At 44.7% G+C, this 18,921-nt stretch overlaps 1 protein-coding gene across 1 annotated transcript; it reads left to right on the plus strand.

Annotated features, from left to right (window-relative positions):
* Positions 1–10,410: 10,410 nt before the first annotated feature.
* Positions 10,411–13,217, plus strand: TMSB15A (thymosin beta 15A). Its single transcript, XM_070066456.1, has 3 exons — positions 10,411–10,550; positions 11,955–12,067; positions 12,797–13,217. The coding sequence occupies exons 2-3, from the start codon at positions 11,968–11,970 to the stop codon at positions 12,832–12,834; spliced, it is 138 nt and encodes a 45-aa protein (XP_069922557.1). The 5' UTR covers positions 10,411–10,550; positions 11,955–11,967; the 3' UTR covers positions 12,835–13,217.
* Positions 13,218–18,921: the final 5,704 nt, after the last annotated feature.

Below are 18,921 nucleotides of genomic sequence, written 5' to 3' on the forward strand. Positions count from 1 at the left end.
TTGACCTGATGTCCATCAACTGTTGACTGGATAAAAGAAATTATGGTACATATACACTACGGAGTACTATTCAGTTCTTTTCTCTAATTTGTTTTTTAAAGACTTATTTATTTATTTGAAAGTCAGAATTACAGAAAGGCAGAGGTAAAGAGAGAAAAGAGAAGTCTTCCATTCACTGATTCACTCCCAACATGGCTGCAATGGCTGGAGCTGGGCGGATCCGAAACCAGGAGCCAGAAGCTTCTTCCAGGTGTCCCATGCGGGTGCAGGGGTCCAACCACTTTGGCCATCTTCCACTGTTTTCCCAGGCCATTAGCAAAGAACTGGATCGGAAGAGAAGCAGCTACGACACTAACCAGAGCCAATATGGGATGTTAACCAGCACAACAGGCCAAGACTTAGCATATTATTCCACAACTCCAGCCTCAAGAATTATCTTAACACAACATGCAATCTTTGTTTCCTAGGCCAGTTCTCAGATTTAAAAAACTCTCAAAGTTAGGACACCTAACAAAGGCGAAGTTTTGTTTTTTTTTTTTTTTAAACTACGGTATTTAATCTTTTGAGGTTTTAGGACAAAGAAGTGACAATCTTATTTATTTATATTAAATTATATTTATTTATATTAAAACTGCTAGACCTTGAAACTAGGCATTCTGTCTATATTTTTCGATATGCCAGTGTTTCCAACTGTGTCCTGTTATGAAGAGAACAAATTCTTATTGAACTGATGAATAAGCACATTGTTAATTCTTAAGACTTTGTTTTCTAAGCACTCAAAACCTAACAAGGACTACAGAGATTACAAGAGAATATCTTGAAAAAACATTAAATTTCTTTAAGATTATCAGGGCCAGAAGACTCCTAATTAGCCAAAATGCAACTTAGTAGGGAGTTTTTGGGGACTGAAGAGAAATTTCCCATATTAGAATCTTCCTGGAGAATGGCACTGCCTTATAAAGAGACAGTGGATGATTAAAACTTTGACTGCTTTCCTCATCTGGGGTAGAAATAATCCTCAGTTGGGCTTCCCAGTGAAGTCTCTGAGAGGGGCAAGCTCCTTAGCATCCTGAGAAGAGTGCTGGTCCTGATTTGCATCAGTCCCCATTACCACATCTTGGGAGAACCTTGGTGCTTGTCATCCTGAAAGACCTCGAGGCATGATGTCCAATTAATAAATTTGGAATGCCAGCATGAATCCCTCACAACTTGTCATTTGATCCCATCTTCCTCATGTCCCCAGACCTCTCAGGACAGTAATGGGTGACAGGGTCACCAAGGAAGGCATCAATCCCTGACATCTAAAAGTGAACTCTCAGAAGGATAATTTGGAATATGACCTCCAATTTACATTCAGACCAGGTGGGTCTGAGGGTTGTGCCCCAGTGGGACATGCAGGAATCAGTAGGGTGACATTTCAGGAGGTGGTCATCAAGCAGACCCAAAGGTAAGGTTTGCATTTTGAACAAGTCATTGAGTCCCAAAATGCTAGATACAGCAAGTGTAGAGTTCATTGCAATGGAGTTGGTAGGACAAGTGGCAGAAAAGTAAACAGAGATTAGGACCCTGTCTCCAAGGGAGGACAGTTAGAAAGTATTGATGCTGGCAAAAGAAGATGCTGAATTTGGTAGTGCCATAGAGGGAAGATGAAAGTAAGCTTAATGAGTTGGCCTCCTACAAGGAATGGATTGTAAACCCCACCAGCTCTTCTAAGACAACTGCCAGATTGTAATTGGGAACCATTTGAATCTAGTGATATAGAGGGAACCTCTCATCACCCCAAGAATGGAGGATCCATGGTACCCAATCAAGAGCAAGATTCTTGCCTGTCAAGGAGGTACATAGGTTAAAATGCACAGCAGAGTAGTGTCTCCAATGTGAGGAATGGGAGAGATCATCACTTACCTATTAACACCCTGTACCCCTCCCCTCCCTTCCTCACTGGCTCACCATTAAAGCTGTTATCAGAAAGTGAGTCCAGGTTCTTGATGCTGCCACAAGAAAGAATTCTAGGATGTATCAGGGTTAAGTGTTAATTGAGCAAGCAAGCCAAGTTTATTGTAAGCAAAAGTGCACTCCCAAAAGTAGGTGAGCAGGCAGGTTCAGGGGAAAGAGCATATATGACCCAGGAGTCTGATGAGGTTTTTCTTTTATGTTTATCTTATAATGATGGGGCAGGAATGGGAAGGAGAGTTCTGAGAATAAGGTGGGATTTTCCTGGAATAGAGATGCCACATATTTTCTTTCCTTATAGGATCCTTTTGGATCTGTCATGGGGATTTGGGAGGCAGGTCACAGCCCAAACAGCAGAGTTCTAATGATATTGTACTAAGCCTAAAGATAACTAAGGTAATGAGATGACTGGACTGTACAGCTACCTTTTCTGGGACATTTGCCAACCTTGTAGTTTCTGAGATTTTATGATATGGAAAGTTCTTGAGACTTCCTGGGACATCTGGCATCTGCTCATATTTAGCTGTGTATCTATTCCAATAGGCTGAGTGCAGTAAGAAGTGAGCTGAACAGGAGTATTTGAAGGGTCCAGGAGGTTTGGTTGTGTCCTCTTACTCTCTGATTTGTCCCCCTGGGCAAACACCACTACAGTTTGTACTTGGCTCAGTGTTCTGTGCAGGCACTGCTACTCCTTTTGCACATGGCATGCTCAAAAATGGGCAGTATTTCTCACTACCACCTCCCCATGAAAGTCATATATCAATTGTTGTGGGCGATTCTGGGCATATGTGCAGGTTGGAAAAACCTGCTAATGGCACTGAAGGGAGTTACTTGTGATTAGAGTTTAGGAGATTCTTGCTCCTGATTGGCTGGGAATTGGGTAGGGTGGCCTTGTAGTTGCAGGTGGGCAAATGGATACATGGTCACATGGTGAAGTTGGAATTGGAAATGTAGCTGGATGGGAAGATGGAGACATGGTCGTGTAGGGTGGGGCCTGAGTGTTTCAGTCCAATCCTGTTTCACTTGTGGGTATTTATATGTCTGTTTAGGGGTCACTAAGTAAGATGACCCAGTGATTATCACTGGCTTCAAAGAACAAGGCTGGACATATCACCAATAGCCAAATTCCAGAATAAAAGCCAAACTTGTAACTATAAAAGTGAATACCATAATGGCATGAAGCAAGGCACAATAGTCTCGCCTTGTCTGTGGTTTTGCTTTCCATGGTTTCAGTTACCAATGATCAAGTGCAGTCTAAAAATATAAATATATGTCTTGACTCTTTGAAGCGATAAGAACACAATCACATAATTATTGTCGCAGTATATTGTTATAATTGTTCCATTTTTTATTAGTTACTTTGTTAACCTCTTATTGTGCTATCATGTATATGCAAGTGTAGAAACAGGCATAGTATGTATCTTCTCAAAAAAAAAAAAAAACAACCCTGTTTACCATTGTACTGAGACTAGCAATAGTCAAGCAGTCACAAAGGTAAAAAATGTAGTTTCAATATACTTCTCACAGAAGAGTAAAATGACAAATTCACAGGAAGTCCCATAGGTTTAGAAGTCAAGCAATAGAAATTTTATATCTGAACTCAAGCCTGAGGTAGTCAATGATTGGAAGCAGTAGCTGAAGAAGTATAATATTTTTCATAAATAATGGACCCACATTATTCTTTCATGAGTATGTTAATATTAAAACATATTTTTCAGGGTTGATGAAAAATGAGATTGAATATGGAAAGTGCTGAGTTCAGTGCAGTGCTTGATACAATGCTGGCATTTCACAAACATCTCTTACCTTTCGCCTTCCATAACTGTCAGTATGCTTCCTTTTTCCATGAAACTGGGACTTACACGGGTCTCTCCCTCAGCTTAAATAATTCATCAACATGTATTTTATTACTGTAACTATGGCTTTACCACTTGCATCTTTAGATGATAACATTTCAAATTAAATTTTCTTGAAACAAAGGCAAACAAAAATACTTCTTATTCTCAGGAGATTCTAAAGCTTCCTGATTTGCACCAACATGAAATTATGGTATAAAGTCATCTTTAATTGATTTTATAAAATCGACATGAATGTGTAACACTGTGATTGACCTATTTGGCTCCTGGATTAAAAAATTGAAACAAAGCACATCAATAGAGCTTGGAGGTTAATGCCAGGCCAAATAAGCACTTCTTTCACTGAAGGAGAGTCCCATTCCATAGAGGAAGATAAAACAGAGCAAGAAACGGTGCTGATTCTAATTTTAGATGAAACAAAATTTTTTGATTGTTCGCTCTATGTCATCCAAATGTTTCCTCTCTTGTGTTTATAGTTTAATCTTTTGTTCTAGCTCTTTGATCTGTTGAGATACAAGAATATTTCTGGGACCGGTGCTGTGGCACAGTGGGTTAAAGCCCCAGCCTGCTGTGCCGGCCTCCCATATGGGCGCTGGTTCGAGTCCCAGCTGCTCCTCTTCTGATCCAGCTGTCTGCTATGGCCTGGGAAAGCGGTAGAAGATGGCCCAAGTCCTTGGGCCCCTGCACCCACGTGGGGGGCCTGGAGGAAGCTCCTGGGTCCTGGCTTAGGATCAGCTCAGATCTGGCCATTGTGGTCATTTGAGGAGTGAACCAGCAGAATGGAAGACCTCTCTCTCTCTGGCTGTACCTCTCTCTCTGTAACTCTCTTTCAAATAAATGAAATAATTCTTTAAAAAAAGAATATTTCTTTTACATTTCTACTTTTCAAAAATTTATTCCCTATTTTTAGCAATGATTTCTTTTTTTTTTCTTTGACGGGCAGAGTTAGACAGTAAGGGAGATAGAGACAGAGAGAAAGGTCTTCCTTTTTCCGTTGGTTCACCCCACAAGTGGCTGCCATGGCCGGCGCGTTGCAGCCGGTGTGCTGCGCCGATCCGAAGCCAGGAGCCAGGCGCTTCCTCTTCGTCTCCCATGTGGGTGCAGGGCCCAAGGACCTGGGCCATCCTCCACTGCACTCCCGGGCCACAGCAGAGAGCTGGACTGGAAGAGGAGCAACTGGGACAGGACCGGCACCCAGGCCGGGACTAGAACCCGGGGTGCTGGCGCCGCAGGTGGAGGATTAGCCTAGTGAGCTGTGGCGCCAGCCATCAATGATTTCTTTCTTGTTCTCTCAATTTATACAAGTATTTTTCATATCTTGTGACAAAAGGCTTATGCTTGTATTTTCTTTTCTGTTCTTCCTATTAGTTTGCTACACCAAAGCTATTCTAGGAGTAGACTGTCAATATAATATTAGTAAAAATATGGTGAGAACTTTCATGTCAGTTACATGTCTAGATGATACACAAGACCCCACCTGATGCTTTATATGCAGTTCAATCTATGCTTATGGGCTCACTCAGAGGAACTCTAGCTTTTATAAGTGTGCTATTTGCTCACATCCACAATATTATTTTTAAAAATATCTATGTATCTACCTCCCTACCTCCCTATGTGAAAGGCAGAGGGAGAAAGACAGGGAGGGAGGGAAGGAGGGCGGGGAGAGGAGGGGAGAGGAGGGGAGAGGAGAGGAGAGGAGAGGAGGGGAGAGGAGGGGAGAGGAGAGGAGAGGAGAGGAGAGGAGAGGAGAGGAGAGGAGAGGAGAGGAGAGGAGAGGAGAGGAGAGGAGAGGAGAGGAGAATGAGAATCTTCTACCCACTGGTTCACTCCTCAAATGGCTACACCAGCCAGAGCTGGGCCAAGTAGAAGCAGGAGCCAAGAACTCCATCTGGATCTCCCACATAATGGGCAGGGACCCATTTACTTGAGCCATCATCTGATGCCTTCCCAGCCACATTAGCAGGAAGCTGGATGGGAAGTGGAGCAGCCAGGACTCTAACTGGCACTATGATATAGCATGCCAGCATCACAGGTGGCGGCTTAAGCCACTGTGCCACAATGCTGGCCCTCACAATTTTCTTTAGTTTTCACATTTCTAGCTTCTCCAAATTAGCAAGAACAAAAACTTATGAATTTTGTAGAGTAATAATTTAGGACTTGTAACAACAAACAAGTTCATCCCTTCAGTGTCTACCAAACAAAATACTCACCGCAACCTGCTGAACACAATGTGGGCCAATCTCCTAGACTTCCTACAGCTTCATTTTTCTAGTACAGAATTGTATCCTTTCCTGTCAACCATCAGGAAACTACAACGTCAAATCACGGGAAATAAGCAGCAGGGGAATCCCATCATATAAAATGAATTCTGAGTCCTAAGTCACCACGAAAGCTCAAAGGCAAATTTCTATCATTTGCCCCAATTACATCTTGCACAATTGTTAACTGTACAATTCAGAACTCATCACACTTTCCAGTATTAGGAGGAAAGAACTATAGATGCTATCTGATCCAAGCTCTCAGTCAATAAGACAATATTGGTAATATTCATGAGTTTTTTTATTTGACAAGTAGAGTTATAGACAGTGAGAGAGAGAGACAGAGAGAAAGGTCTTCCTTCCGTTGGTTCACTCCCCTAATGGCCGCTATGGCCGGCACTGTGCTGATCCGAAACCAGGATCCGGGTACCTCCTCCTGGTCTCAACTCTTGCCATACTATGCAAACCAAGCAAGCCTCATTTTCTGTTTATCACCTTTCATCAGTCCTATCTTATCTTAATTTCTCTATTCCTGTTAACATTTGTGGCCTAAAGCTTAATTCAAAATCAATACTGTTCACAATTCTAGCCAATATTATTTTTTTAAAAGAGAGTTACAGAGCAAGGTAGAGACACAGAGAGAGGTCTTCCATCCACTGGTTCACTTCCCAGATGGCTGGGACGGCTGGAGCTGCGCCAATCTGAAGCTAGGAGCCAGGAGCTTCCTCCGGGTCTCCCACATGGGGTGCAGGGGCCCAAGGACTTGGGCCATCTTCTAATGCTTTCCCAGGCCATAGCAGGGAGCTGGATGGGAAGAAGGGCAGCCAGGACTAGAACTGGTGCCCATATTGGATGCCGGTGCATCAGGCCAGGGTGTTAACCCCCTGCGCCACAGCGCTGGCCCTGCCAATATTATTGATATAATATTACAAATGTATTAGTATTTCTCACTGTCTTCATTGTTGTAGGCCAATTTCAAAGGATTTAGGATGATTGTTATTCGTCATTACACACTGAAAGTTATAATAAATAACTATTTTATTTCACTTCTTCTTCTTGATTTTCCTTGAAGAAAATCACTCATCAAAGTGATCAGTTTCAGTTCATAATTGATCATAATAATAGGATTAAGTGTCAAAGGGATCACATAAACAAGACTAGTGTCTGTTAATACTATCTGATAGAATTAAAAAGGAGAGAATGATCCAACATGGGAAGCGGGATATACCCAGACTCATAGAATGGCAGATGTCCTAAACAGCACTCTGGCCTCAGAATCAGCCCTTAAGACATTCGGATCTGGCTAAAAAGCCCATGAGAGTATTTCAGGCATGGAAAGCCAAAGACTGTTGCAGTTATCCAGATGACAAATAATGGTGGATTAGACCTTATTCATACCACCGGGGCTGTTGAGAAGTGGTTGGATTTTGGATGCATTTTGAGGTGGAGCCAAAATGATTTCCTGATGGATTGGATATGTAGAGTTAGAGAAAGGAAGGTATTGCAGGTGACGTCAAGGTTTTTGGCCTGAGCAGATGGACTTGCCATCAATCAAGGCAGGGAAAGCTGCAGTGTAGAAGAAATAGATTTTGTAGAAAACATTAAGAGCTCAAGCTGTGACGTTCTGAGTTTGAAATGCCTATTAGACATCCGAGTGGAGGTTCTGAGTACACACTTGTCCATATCAGATTTAAATTTAGGATATAGATCTGGCCTGCAAATGTGAATTAGAAAGTTGTCAACCCAAGAATTAAAAAAATAATGTATTTATTGGAAAGGTTATAGTTACACAGAGAGGAGAAGGAGAAGGAAAGAGAGAGAGAGAGAGAGAGAGAGAGAGAGAGTCTGTCTTCCATCTCCTGGTTCACTCCCCAAATGGCCGCAACGGCCAGAGCTGCGCGGATCTGAAGTCAGGAGCCAGGAGTTTCTTCTGGATCTCCCACGTGGGTGCAGGTACCCAAGGACTTGGGCCATCTTCTGCTGCTTTCTCAGGCCACAGCAGAGAGCTGGGTCAGAAGTGGAGCAGCTGGGACTCGAACTGGTGCTCATATGGGATGACTGCACTGCAGGCAGCGACTTTACCTGCTATACCACAGTGCCGGCCTGTCGCTCCCCCTCTTCGTGGAGGAACGACACAGGACCCTGCGTTGTTCTTTTGTCTGCTCTGCCCTCCCCGGGTTTGCTGCTGGTTCTTCCCGGGTTAGCTACCGTCCTTCCACCTCCGTGGAAGGGCGGTTCCCCCTGCCACTTTCCCCACTTCCGCGGGGGAGTGGCACACCGCCGGCCGGCTCTCTCGGGGGCTGCTCAGGTGTTCCCTCAGATGTTCCCCTTAGATGTTCCTGGTGCATGTTGTCTCTCTCCTCCTTTATAGTCCTCTTCCACCAATCCCAACTCTGCTAACCACATGCTGAGCACGCTGCTCTCCTGCAATCAGGAGCAAGATCAGCTCCTGCAGCTCAGTCAATCAAATTGGCGAGAGGCAGCTGCATAGAAGCTGTTTACTCCTCTCCCAGCGCCATATTGTGGGAGAGCAGATGCATAGAATAAGTCTTAATTCCAGTAACTTAGTCTAGTCCGAGTTGCTCCCCACACCGGCCCCCAATTCTTTTTTAAATAGCCATTGGACTGAAGATCATCATCAAGGGAATGTGGCTAGAAATCGCTAGAACAGGGACTGAGTTCTGGGGCACTACTATTGTAAAAGGTCAAGAAACAGAAGAGCTAGTAAAGGAAACTGGGTAGTAGCCAGTGAAGTTGAAGGAAACACGAGAATGGGGTGTTCTAGGAGCCACGTGAAGAAAGTGAACCAATGAGAACTCACCATCTGTGCCCAATGCTGCTGATAGTTAAAATAAGATGAGGGATTCAGAATTGATCATTAGATTGAACAATCTGAAAGTCATTCATGACCCTGGCAAAAATAATTTCAGAGAAGCAGAGGTGGATCCAGGATTGGAATGTGTTCAAGACAGAATTGGAAGAGAAAAATCAGAAATAGTGAAATAAAGGCAACTTACAAGGCGGGGGGAGAGTATTCAATCTGGGTATCTGGGGAAGACTTTTCCTGAAAGATGGAACAGACATCGCAAAGGTCCAAAGACAACAGTGACAGTGCATTGTTTGAGGAACAGCAGGGAGACCTCAGCTAGGGTAGAGTGAGTGAGGAATAGGACAGGCAGAGAGAGGGGGTGGGGTGGGGAGAAGGATGGCCATCTGGGGCTCCCTCTTGACACCAGACTGATGTAGGTAGAGGGCCTGAGGAGTGCAGTCTCAGGCCAGGAACACTGTTTCAAATGATGCCTTATGTTGTGCATGGAAATGTACATCTATGCCACCACATGTCAACTAACAGGAGACCATGGAGTGCAAGCTAAAGACACAGTACTACCTGCATTTTACCATAATGGCTCTAAGATTCTGGGAAAATCTCCAGAAAATGACCTTGAACATTTAGTTCTTTCAAGTAACTGCTAAATCCCTACTTTTGTCTCCAGACTGTTGAAAAATTGTGTTCAATTGTGGCTTTGTTATTTTGATCTACAAATATGTGTTTATCCAGTCTCCTATTGAGAGAGCAAAGTGCTAGGGTCTGTCTGCTATTATGTCCAGGGCCCAAGAAAGTAAAAAAAAAAAAGTGACTTTTACTAGGAGAGCACCACTGTCACAGAAATGCATAGCTGTGGGAGTGGATGACTCTGAATCACCCGTCTTCTCCATGAGCACCCTGACTCCATGACCTGCCAAGCACAGAACAACACTGACTGTGGCTTCCAACCCCCCGTTCAGTCATCACGGCTTACCTGTGCTGCACAGCCTAGAAAAAGCCCAGAGTCTGAGCACAGTTCAATCAGCTTGCATCTCTGAGTTCCAGACGTTCGATGATAACTGAGCACCATGTGTTCTACTTATCACAGAGGCCTTGTTACCCCCGGAAATCAGAAAAGACAGGGACTGGGTGTGGGGGGATGGTGTTGACTATGTCATCACCAAGCCCCTGTAGCAGGGGTTGAGAGAGTGAACTCAAGCCTCACAAGGCTAAAGCAAAGAGTAGGGAGCCCGCCAGTCCCAGTGCTGCTTGTCCGACTGCGGATGCAGCTCCCTGCTTAACGCTCCTGGGAAAGCAGCAAGATGGCCCCTGCCACCCACTTGGGAAATAGAGAGTTCCTGGCTCCTGGCTTGTGGTCATTTGGGGAGTGAACCAGCAGGTGGAAAATCTGTGTGTGTGTGTGTGTGTGTGTGTGTCTTTCCCCCCACTTCCTCTCTCTGTAACTCTTTCAAATAAAGAAATAAATAAATCTTAAAAAAATATAGCGGAGGGTGGGGCAGGGAAGAGAGTCTGGGAGCCCTCGGCCAATCAGAGAAGGCTGGGGCGGGGCCTGCCGCGGGCTTTATAAGCAAAGGGTTGCAGGCGGGAACCCAGCCTGGTCCTGAGTGAGCCGCGGTGCACGCCCAGAAGGCCGCTTTTGTCCCTTCTTGCGTCCAGGTGAGGCCGGGCGGCCCCGCCGTAGCCAGATGGGAAGGGGATCGGGAGGGCGCCGGCCCGGAGTTGGGAGCGCGGGAGGGGTCGCACCTTCCAGGCCGGCGGGGCCGAGGTTGGGGGTGGCGTGTCGCGGGCGGCGCCTCCGGGCGGCTGGCGCCTTTGTCTTCCCGTGGCGCCGCCTTGGGCGATGCCGCGCCCTCGCGGGGTCGGGCCCTCGGCGGGGGAGCCCCGAAGCGGGCGGCGGGGCCCTGAGGACGGGGAGGCGCGTGGGGCCTCCCGGCAGCGCTGGGGCCGGGGCCGGGCCCTGGCTTCCCCGCGCGGCGGGCGGGCTGGGGGGCGCGCATCGGCGGTCGCGGTTGCAGGAAGCCGGAGCCCAGCCGCTCCCCACAGACCGGCCTATTGTTCAGCTGGTTCCGGCTTCCTCTGCTGGAGACTGGGTTCCGGCTCGCGGCCGCCCAGGGTCGTGGGGGAACCTCGAGCGCAGGGAAGCGCTTGGGGCTCTCCGGCTGCCTGGGGGCGTCCGCCTTCGGTTCTGGGCCCGCGACGGGACGGCTGCGCCCTGGCCAGGGTGGGGCCGGGCACGCGCGCGCGAGCGCTGCCTGCCGGCGCCTGCCGCCTCCCATTGTCTGTTCCCTCCGGGCCCTGCGCTTCCTGGTCCCCGGCCGCGCTTCTCCGAGCCTCCTCATCGCCCTGCTCGCCCGTTCCAGAGAAAACCTGCCGAGCTAGGACTCGGCTCTGCTCGGTTGACTGCATTCTTTGGGGTCCTGGGGCTGAGCCCAACAGCTGGCCCTTCCTGCAGCGTTTACAAACAAATGTGTGCCACAAGCAGCTAGTAGGAGACGTGCCATCACTTAGGATCAGGGTAAATACTCTCCCTCTCTCACTGCAGCCCCTTAGGCTACTGTCTTTGGGCATTTAGCGTGGCAAGAAATGAGTCCAACTATGCCACGCTTCTTTGTGTGCTGCCCCCATGCCAGCCCCACCTCCACCCAAATCCCCAAGCAGAGTAATTGAATGGAAAGTGAAGATGCTCAAATAGCGTGTCTCCTGCTAGCAAACTCACTCCCTGGTTAACCCACTCTTCCTTTTTCCGTCTATGGCTGTCTGCCCCTGGGCTCCTATCACCACCATTTTACCTTTGCAGACTCTGATTTTAAGAGTCAGACATATTGGCTCTGGGTTTCTGGTGTCTTGGTAGGAACCTGATGCAGTAGCATTGGCTGCCTTTGAGAAATGGCCTACTGATGTACAATTGAAACTGTTCTCATAAAAATATGACTTTTTAAACATATCATGCTGTTTTCCTATTGAGACCAGAAGGTAAAATATACAATAAGTGTGAGAATTATTGGGTTAACTTTTTAATCTGATAATATTTCTACCAACTAAGGTTTACATTTCTTTCAGTCTTTTAGCCAAGATGAGTGACAAGCCAGACTTATCAGAAGTGGAGAAGTTTGACAAGTCAAAACTGAAGAAAACGAATACTGAAGAAAAAAATACTCTTCCCTCGAAGGAAAGTAAGTCATGGGGTTTTCTAGTGGAGACAAACAATAGTGTGAGTTAATAGATTCAGTAAATAAAACTGTCTTCTAGTAAATGTTCCCACAAAGTCAGCAATAGTTAGAGAATTATTATCTTTAATGGAACAGTTAAGACTATTAAATCATTGTCTTATTTGGGTTAAATAAAAGGCTCTCACATGGCAGGCACTAGTAGTAATGGGGGAATAAAAAACTAGCTTCTTGTTATAAAATTGCAAAGAAAACCATTAAAACCAATCTTGGAATCTTGGACTTTAAAGAAATATTAGTTTATCTGACAGTTTGAGTTTGTGATTATATCCCTAAAAAACTCAGGGACATTTTTTTGTCATGTCCGCTTTTGGAGTTCCAAAATTACTAAAAATGTTCTGAAAAGATACATACTGCTAATAGTGTAAGGGCAGATAAATCTGAAGAAAATGTTTCATGTGTTTCTCAGTTCTAGAATAATATATGGAAAATGGGCAATGCGTAAACCTACCTCTGAAATGAGGGAGTGGAAAAGTTGATGGGGGATACATACAGTTGATGTGAATTCTGGCTAGTGTTCATATGGTCAGTATGCATTCAACATGCCTTTGCATTCTCAATTTTAAAGCACATTTGACAGACTTTAATAACTTACCAAAGAATTCTTTTGGAAGAAACTGAACTTTAATATTAGAAGAATATTCTCAATGATTTTTTTTTTCTTTTTCTCCCTAGCTATCCAACAGGAGAAAGAGTCTGTTCAAACATCATAAAATGAAGATCGCCTCCCAAGAGCAAATTTCAACATTGTCCAAGAGTCTTGGTTTTGGGCTTCTCTTTTGTAAACTTATGTGTTTGTAGAGATTTTAGGCACATTCTGATTTCTTATCACCTATGTTCCCTTGCAAAGAGGTCACAATTGTCCCTTGTTTCCTTAAGTTCGTTTTTAAACTTTCCATTTATTATATAAATTCCAGATGGCACGTGCTGTCATTCTCACCATTCATCTGCACCCCTGTAGGATGAGCCAGTTTTAACCTTCTATAAAGATGCTTCCATTACTTCATAATTTTCAGGAAGTTGCATGGTTTTACAGCTTCTCATGATTTTATGTTCATTTCTAATGTAAGAATTAAAATTCTAACTATAAGCATTATTTGAAACTGTTGTGGTTTATTCTCTATAGTCTTCTAAGAAATTAAAGGTACATAGGGTGCCCTTTTCAACCAAACAAAATGGTTGATGTAAGGCCATTTTTTGCAGGTTATTCATGTGAGAAATATTCTTTGTCCAGGTCCAGGAGTTCCTAATTTAGGGATACTAGGTATTTTTCTCCCTAGAATTGGAATCAAAGAATTCGAAAACCTTAGAAAAGGGAACATAACTCATAACACAGAGATGAAGACAGAAATGTAGGGTTTGAAGAGATCTACTCAAAGTGAATAAGGGCTGAAATCCAAACTGCGTTCCTTTGCCTGCTGGAAAGTGGTTTTCTACTTAATGGAAGGGGGAACATGAGGATAAGGTTAGATGGAAAGTTGGCAGGAGGCACTTGCAAACATGTGCTGTACCAAGCACATTACATTTTCTTTTTTTTTTTTTAAGAAAAAGATTATTTATTTGAAAGGCAGAGTTACAGAGAGGCAGAGAGAGGTCTTCCATCCGCTGATTGACTCCCCAGATGGCTGCAACGGCCAGAGCTGCGCCGATCTGAAGCCAGGAGCCAAGACTTCCTTCAGGTCTCCCACACAGGTGCAGGGGCCCAAGGACTTTGGCCATTTTATTTTGCTTCCCCAGACCATAACAGAGAGGTGGATTGGCAGTGGAGCAGCTGGGATATAACGCGCCCATGGGGGATGATGGCACTGCAAGTGGTGGCTTCCTATTGAACATAAACTAGAGTAACTAATACCTATCAGTGACTTATAGCATTGGACCACGTGTTTGGGTCTTTCACTGAACAGAATTTGCTGTCTTAATGAACTACACACTTCTTGTGTTCATGGTGAGTGTATGGACTGAATTATGGCCCTCTCAAGTTCATGTTGAAACCCTAACTCACAATGTGACTATATCTGGACATAGGATCTTTAGAAGGTGGTTAAAAGTGAGGTCATAAGGGTAAGGTCCTAATCCTATAAGAGTGTGATCTTAGAAGAGGGAGGGAGGTGGGAGAGACAGAATGAAATCTCCACCATGTGGGTATACAGTGAGAAGTCTGCAAGACGGGAAGAGGCCCCTCATCAGAACCTGACTGCTAGATCTTTCCCTGGGATTTCTAGCATCCACTGTGAGAAAATTGTCTATGGTTCTTTGATATAGCAGCCCAGGTTGACAGATAAAATAAGGAATACATATAAATGGATGTCACAATCTCTGTCCTTAATACTTTCATCACTTTACATTTATAAAAACCAATTAGAATACCAGCAATTAAAATTGTTAGCATTTGGATGTAGACAGCTTTTGATATCCTTGTGTTCCAAGTCTGTGGATTCAACTAACTGGATAAAAAATATTTGGAAAAAATTTAGATCTGTGCTGAACATGTACAGGTAGATCTGTGCTGAACACGTACAGGTTTTTGGGGTCACTATTCCCTGAACAATACGGTATAACAACTATTTACATAGCACTTACTGTGCATTAGGTATTATCAGTAATTAGAGGTGATTTAAAATATAAGGGAGGTGATGGACATTGCACCTAGCAGTTAAGACAATAGTTAAGGAACCTAAGTCCCAGGAAAGAGTGTTTGGGGTTGATACCTGACTTTGCCTCCCGACTAATGCTCACCCTGGGGGGCAGTGGTGATGGTTCAAGTAACTGTTCCTGTCACCTATGTTGGAGACGTGGATTGTGTTTCTGGCTCCTGGCTTTGGCTCTGGCTCTGGCCAAACTCCAGCCCTTGCAAGCATCTGGGAAGTGAACAAGTAGATGGGAATATTTCCTCTCTCCCCACCCTTTTCTTCTTTCTTTCCCACTCAAATAAATAAAAATTTAAAAATACACAAGAGATTGTGCATAGGTTATATGCAAATATTGTGCCATTTTACATTAGGGACTTGGGCACCAGTGGATTTTGGTATTTGCAGGGGAGTTCTGGAACCAATCCCCCATGCCTACTAAGGAATGACTGTATAGCCACCCAGACTGTACCCATTAATTTCCTATAAAAAGGATTATGCTTTTTGTACCTTCTTGCAACCTGAAGTATTATCTTACTTCTGTTTTTCTAGGGGTTTGCATCCTTAAATAATCACAGGAGTTACAGGAAGTACAAGCTGCTTTCTCCACTATAGCTTAAAATTTCTCAAGTGAAATGGTAGGTGGGCCAACTTTCACCAAGGGCCAGTGAGGTGACACAATCAGCTTAATATGGCCAGAGACGTTGAGCCTCAGAAGCAGTACCTTACCTCCTTCCTCAAACAATTGTCCAGAAGAGTCACTCAGCCCTTTGAAGTGTCACGTTACTTGCACTGGGCACCAATCTTTGTCCCTGATGCTTCTATTCAGTTGTCCTAGGACATTGCTCTGAAGACATGCATGGTGTAGTTCACTCATCTTAGAGTATTGGAAGTTAGCTGTCGGGTGCCTGACCCCCTACCTTTAAGTCTGCTCCATGTGAGACTTCTCAGATCCTTTGGACCCATGTTACATTGGTGGGGAGCCATCTTGGATGCACTTTGCATGTGTTTAAGTTTGTTCATTATCAAAAGTCTTTGGATCTTGATTGTGTCATTCAACACTTTTTTCTCCTTCCAGCATCACCATTAACAAAACTGAAAAGGTTGTTGTACATCCATGGTAGATTTGCAACCTCAGTAATTGTGCATAATACAATTTAAAGGAAAGCATCAATTTGTCAGGTGAAGATGGGTTTAAACAAAAACTTGTGTTCTGGGGCCGGTGCTGTGGCATAGTGGATAAAGCTGCTGCCTCAGTGCCAACGTCTCATATGGTCACTGGTTCGAGTTCCAGCTGCTCCACTTCCCATCCAGCTCTCTGCTATGGCCTGGGAAAGCAGTACAAGATGGTCCAAGTCCTTGGGCCTGTGCACCCATGTGGGAGACCCAGAAGAGGCAGCTGTTGCAGCCAATTGGGGAGTGAACCAGTGGATGCAAGACCTCTCGCTCGCTCGCTCTCTCTCTGCCTCTCCTTCTCTCTCTGTGTAACTCTGGCTTTCAAATAAATAAACAAATCTTTAAAAAAAAACACTTGTGTTCTGTTGCATCTGTTAGCCATCCTTTTCAGTAAAACGTTGATTGCACCCTGGGCAGTATAAATGCTAAACTGAGAGGGAGCAGCTTAGAGGTACATGACGGAAGGTGATGGAGATAGTCGTGCCCTGTATTTTTTTAAATAAATAATATGGAGCTGCCCTTCTAGCTACAAGTTTCACTTTCCTTTTTCACCAGATGGAGATTTTTCTCTTATGCCTACTACAAGCATAAATACAGATGTGCACCCTGAATTCACTCATTCATTGTAAAATCTGCAGTACTAAGGCCTTGTTGTAGCAATTAATTTTGTGGGGAGAAGACAAAGAGGTAACTTGATGGCAGAGCCTAGAGGAGAATTAGAACATGCTACATTGTGGACTTGGATTTGGTAGGTGAAAAAACGGAGGCTCAGAGAGTAAAAGAGAGGTTTTGAAGTCATGAAGAAGGTCCTGCTCAATACATCAAGAAGATAACTTAAGATGGTGAGCCTTCACTTTGGTGTGTGATGATTATTTGTGAATATATCCAGAAAAACTCAAAATGTGGTTCCTGAACCAAGAGCATCAGGAGTGTCCTTGATTATTAGTGTGTGTTCCCAGGCCTGATTCCCCTGAGATCCAGATTCAGTGAGTCCAAAGGATATTCTCTTGTCATATATCATCTTGCAAAGTTATGATGTAGGTATTCCTATATGCTTCCTTTCATGCTCATCTTTTGTATCCAACATCTGTATTCTGAATCTCTCTCTCTTTCTCTCTTTTTTAAAGATTTATTTATTTATTTGAAAGCCAGAGTTACACAGAGAGAGAAGGAGAGGCAGATAGAGAAGTCTTCCATCTGCTGGTTCACTCCCCAGATGGCTGCAATGGCTGGAGCTGCGCCGATCCAAAGCCAGGATCCAGGAACTTCTTCTCTCATGTGGGTGCAGTGTCCTAGGGACTTGGACCATCTTCTACTGCTTTCCCAGGCCATAGCAGAGAGCTGGATCAGAAGTGGAGCAGCTGGGACTCGAACCAATGCCCATAAGGGATGCTGGCACTACAGGCTTTATCCGCTACGCCACAGCACTGGCCTCCTGAATCTCTTTGGTGTAGAATGTTTCCTTCCTCAAAAGTGTTATGACTGATGTCTTGAGAGGAAAAGCAGAGTAATTAATCTGCAGGACTCCAAACGTCCCTGGAATGGCAGAGTAGCATCACCTTGTTAGAAATACAAAATTCTTGGTGGTAGAGCATTTGACTGCAGAAATACAAATTCTCGGGCCTTGCCTCAGGCCTAATGAATCAGAAATAGGGGGAGAGGCCCACCAATTGGTGATTCAGATGAACCTTCAAGTTTAGAAACTAGTGGTTTAGAGAAGTGTTTCATGATTGAAAACACTTTCAGCCCTGGGATATGATAGGGCAGGTTAAGTCACACACCATAAAAGGAGAGAGTACAATGTCACTGTGAATGGCATGTCCTGGGAAATTATTAAATCTGGGAAAGTCTGTTCTTTGAAAAACAAAAGGCAGAGTTCTGAATTGTCAGAGAGAGATTGCAGTGGTTCCCTTCTGAATAAGTGTGCTTCCAAGGTAATGCAGTACATTTCTTTACCCCAAGCATGTAAAAAGTGGGGGACTACAGTCAGGTTGTGTATAGACCTCCTCCTGATAGGGAGGAAGTAGGCAAGCTGATTAGGTAGGAATAGTCAAGTGGCATTTCTCCCAGACCTGCATTGTAATTCTGCCCCCTTACCCATCAATCTAGTACACTTGGTTTCCCTTAGTGCACATCTGTCTCATCCAAGAGCAGGAAGGAGGAAACGCTATAATGGCTACATGGAGATTAAACTGAACTGGGAAGCCTCCAGAAAGCCTCAAGCACACTAAAATCCGCCCTGATTGTATATTAAATCAGGGAACCACTCCCTGTCTCATAAAAGAGACTGATGGTGTTGGAAGGGCCCTTCATTTCCCTTTTGGCCTCTGGATCATGCTTATGGATCCTCCTCTGACCTTTTTCCACTCTCTGTACTCATAGGCAACTCTCTGGCCCACTCATGATGGGTATATCTTCATGTGGAGTGGCCTATGCTCACATGTGAGTGTATATTCACTATCTCAACTCTCTCTGCTTTAAATAAATCCTGCTCTCATTTGTGCACTGTGTTTATACCTCTGCTTTGAATTCTTATCTCTGTGGAGACAGCAACCTAGAATAAAAGCTAAGATACATAAGCCCATAACACTCCCAAGGGACCAGGAGGGAGAACCAGCCTAGTTCTTTTTTTATTTTTTATTTTATTTTTTGACAGGCAGAGTGAACATTGAGAGAGAGAGAGACAGAGAGAAAGGTCTTCATTTGCCGTTGGTTCACCCTCCAATGGCTGCCGCGGTCAGCGCTCTGCGGCCGGCGCACAGCGCTGATCCGATGGCAGGAGCCAGGTACTTATCCTGGTCTCCCATGGGGTACAGGGCCCAAGCACTTGGGCCATCCTCCACTGCACTCCCTGGCCACAGCAGAGAGCTGGCCTGGAAGAGGGGCAACTGGGACAGAATCCGGCGCCCCAACCAGGGCTAGAACCCGGTGTGCCGGCGCCGCTAGGCGGAGGATTAGCCTAGTAAGCCGCGGTGCCGGCCCAGTCTAGTTCTACTT

This window comes from Oryctolagus cuniculus, chromosome X, assembly GCF_964237555.1.
Source record: "Oryctolagus cuniculus chromosome X, mOryCun1.1, whole genome shotgun sequence".
NCBI lineage: Eukaryota > Metazoa > Chordata > Mammalia > Lagomorpha > Leporidae > Oryctolagus > Oryctolagus cuniculus.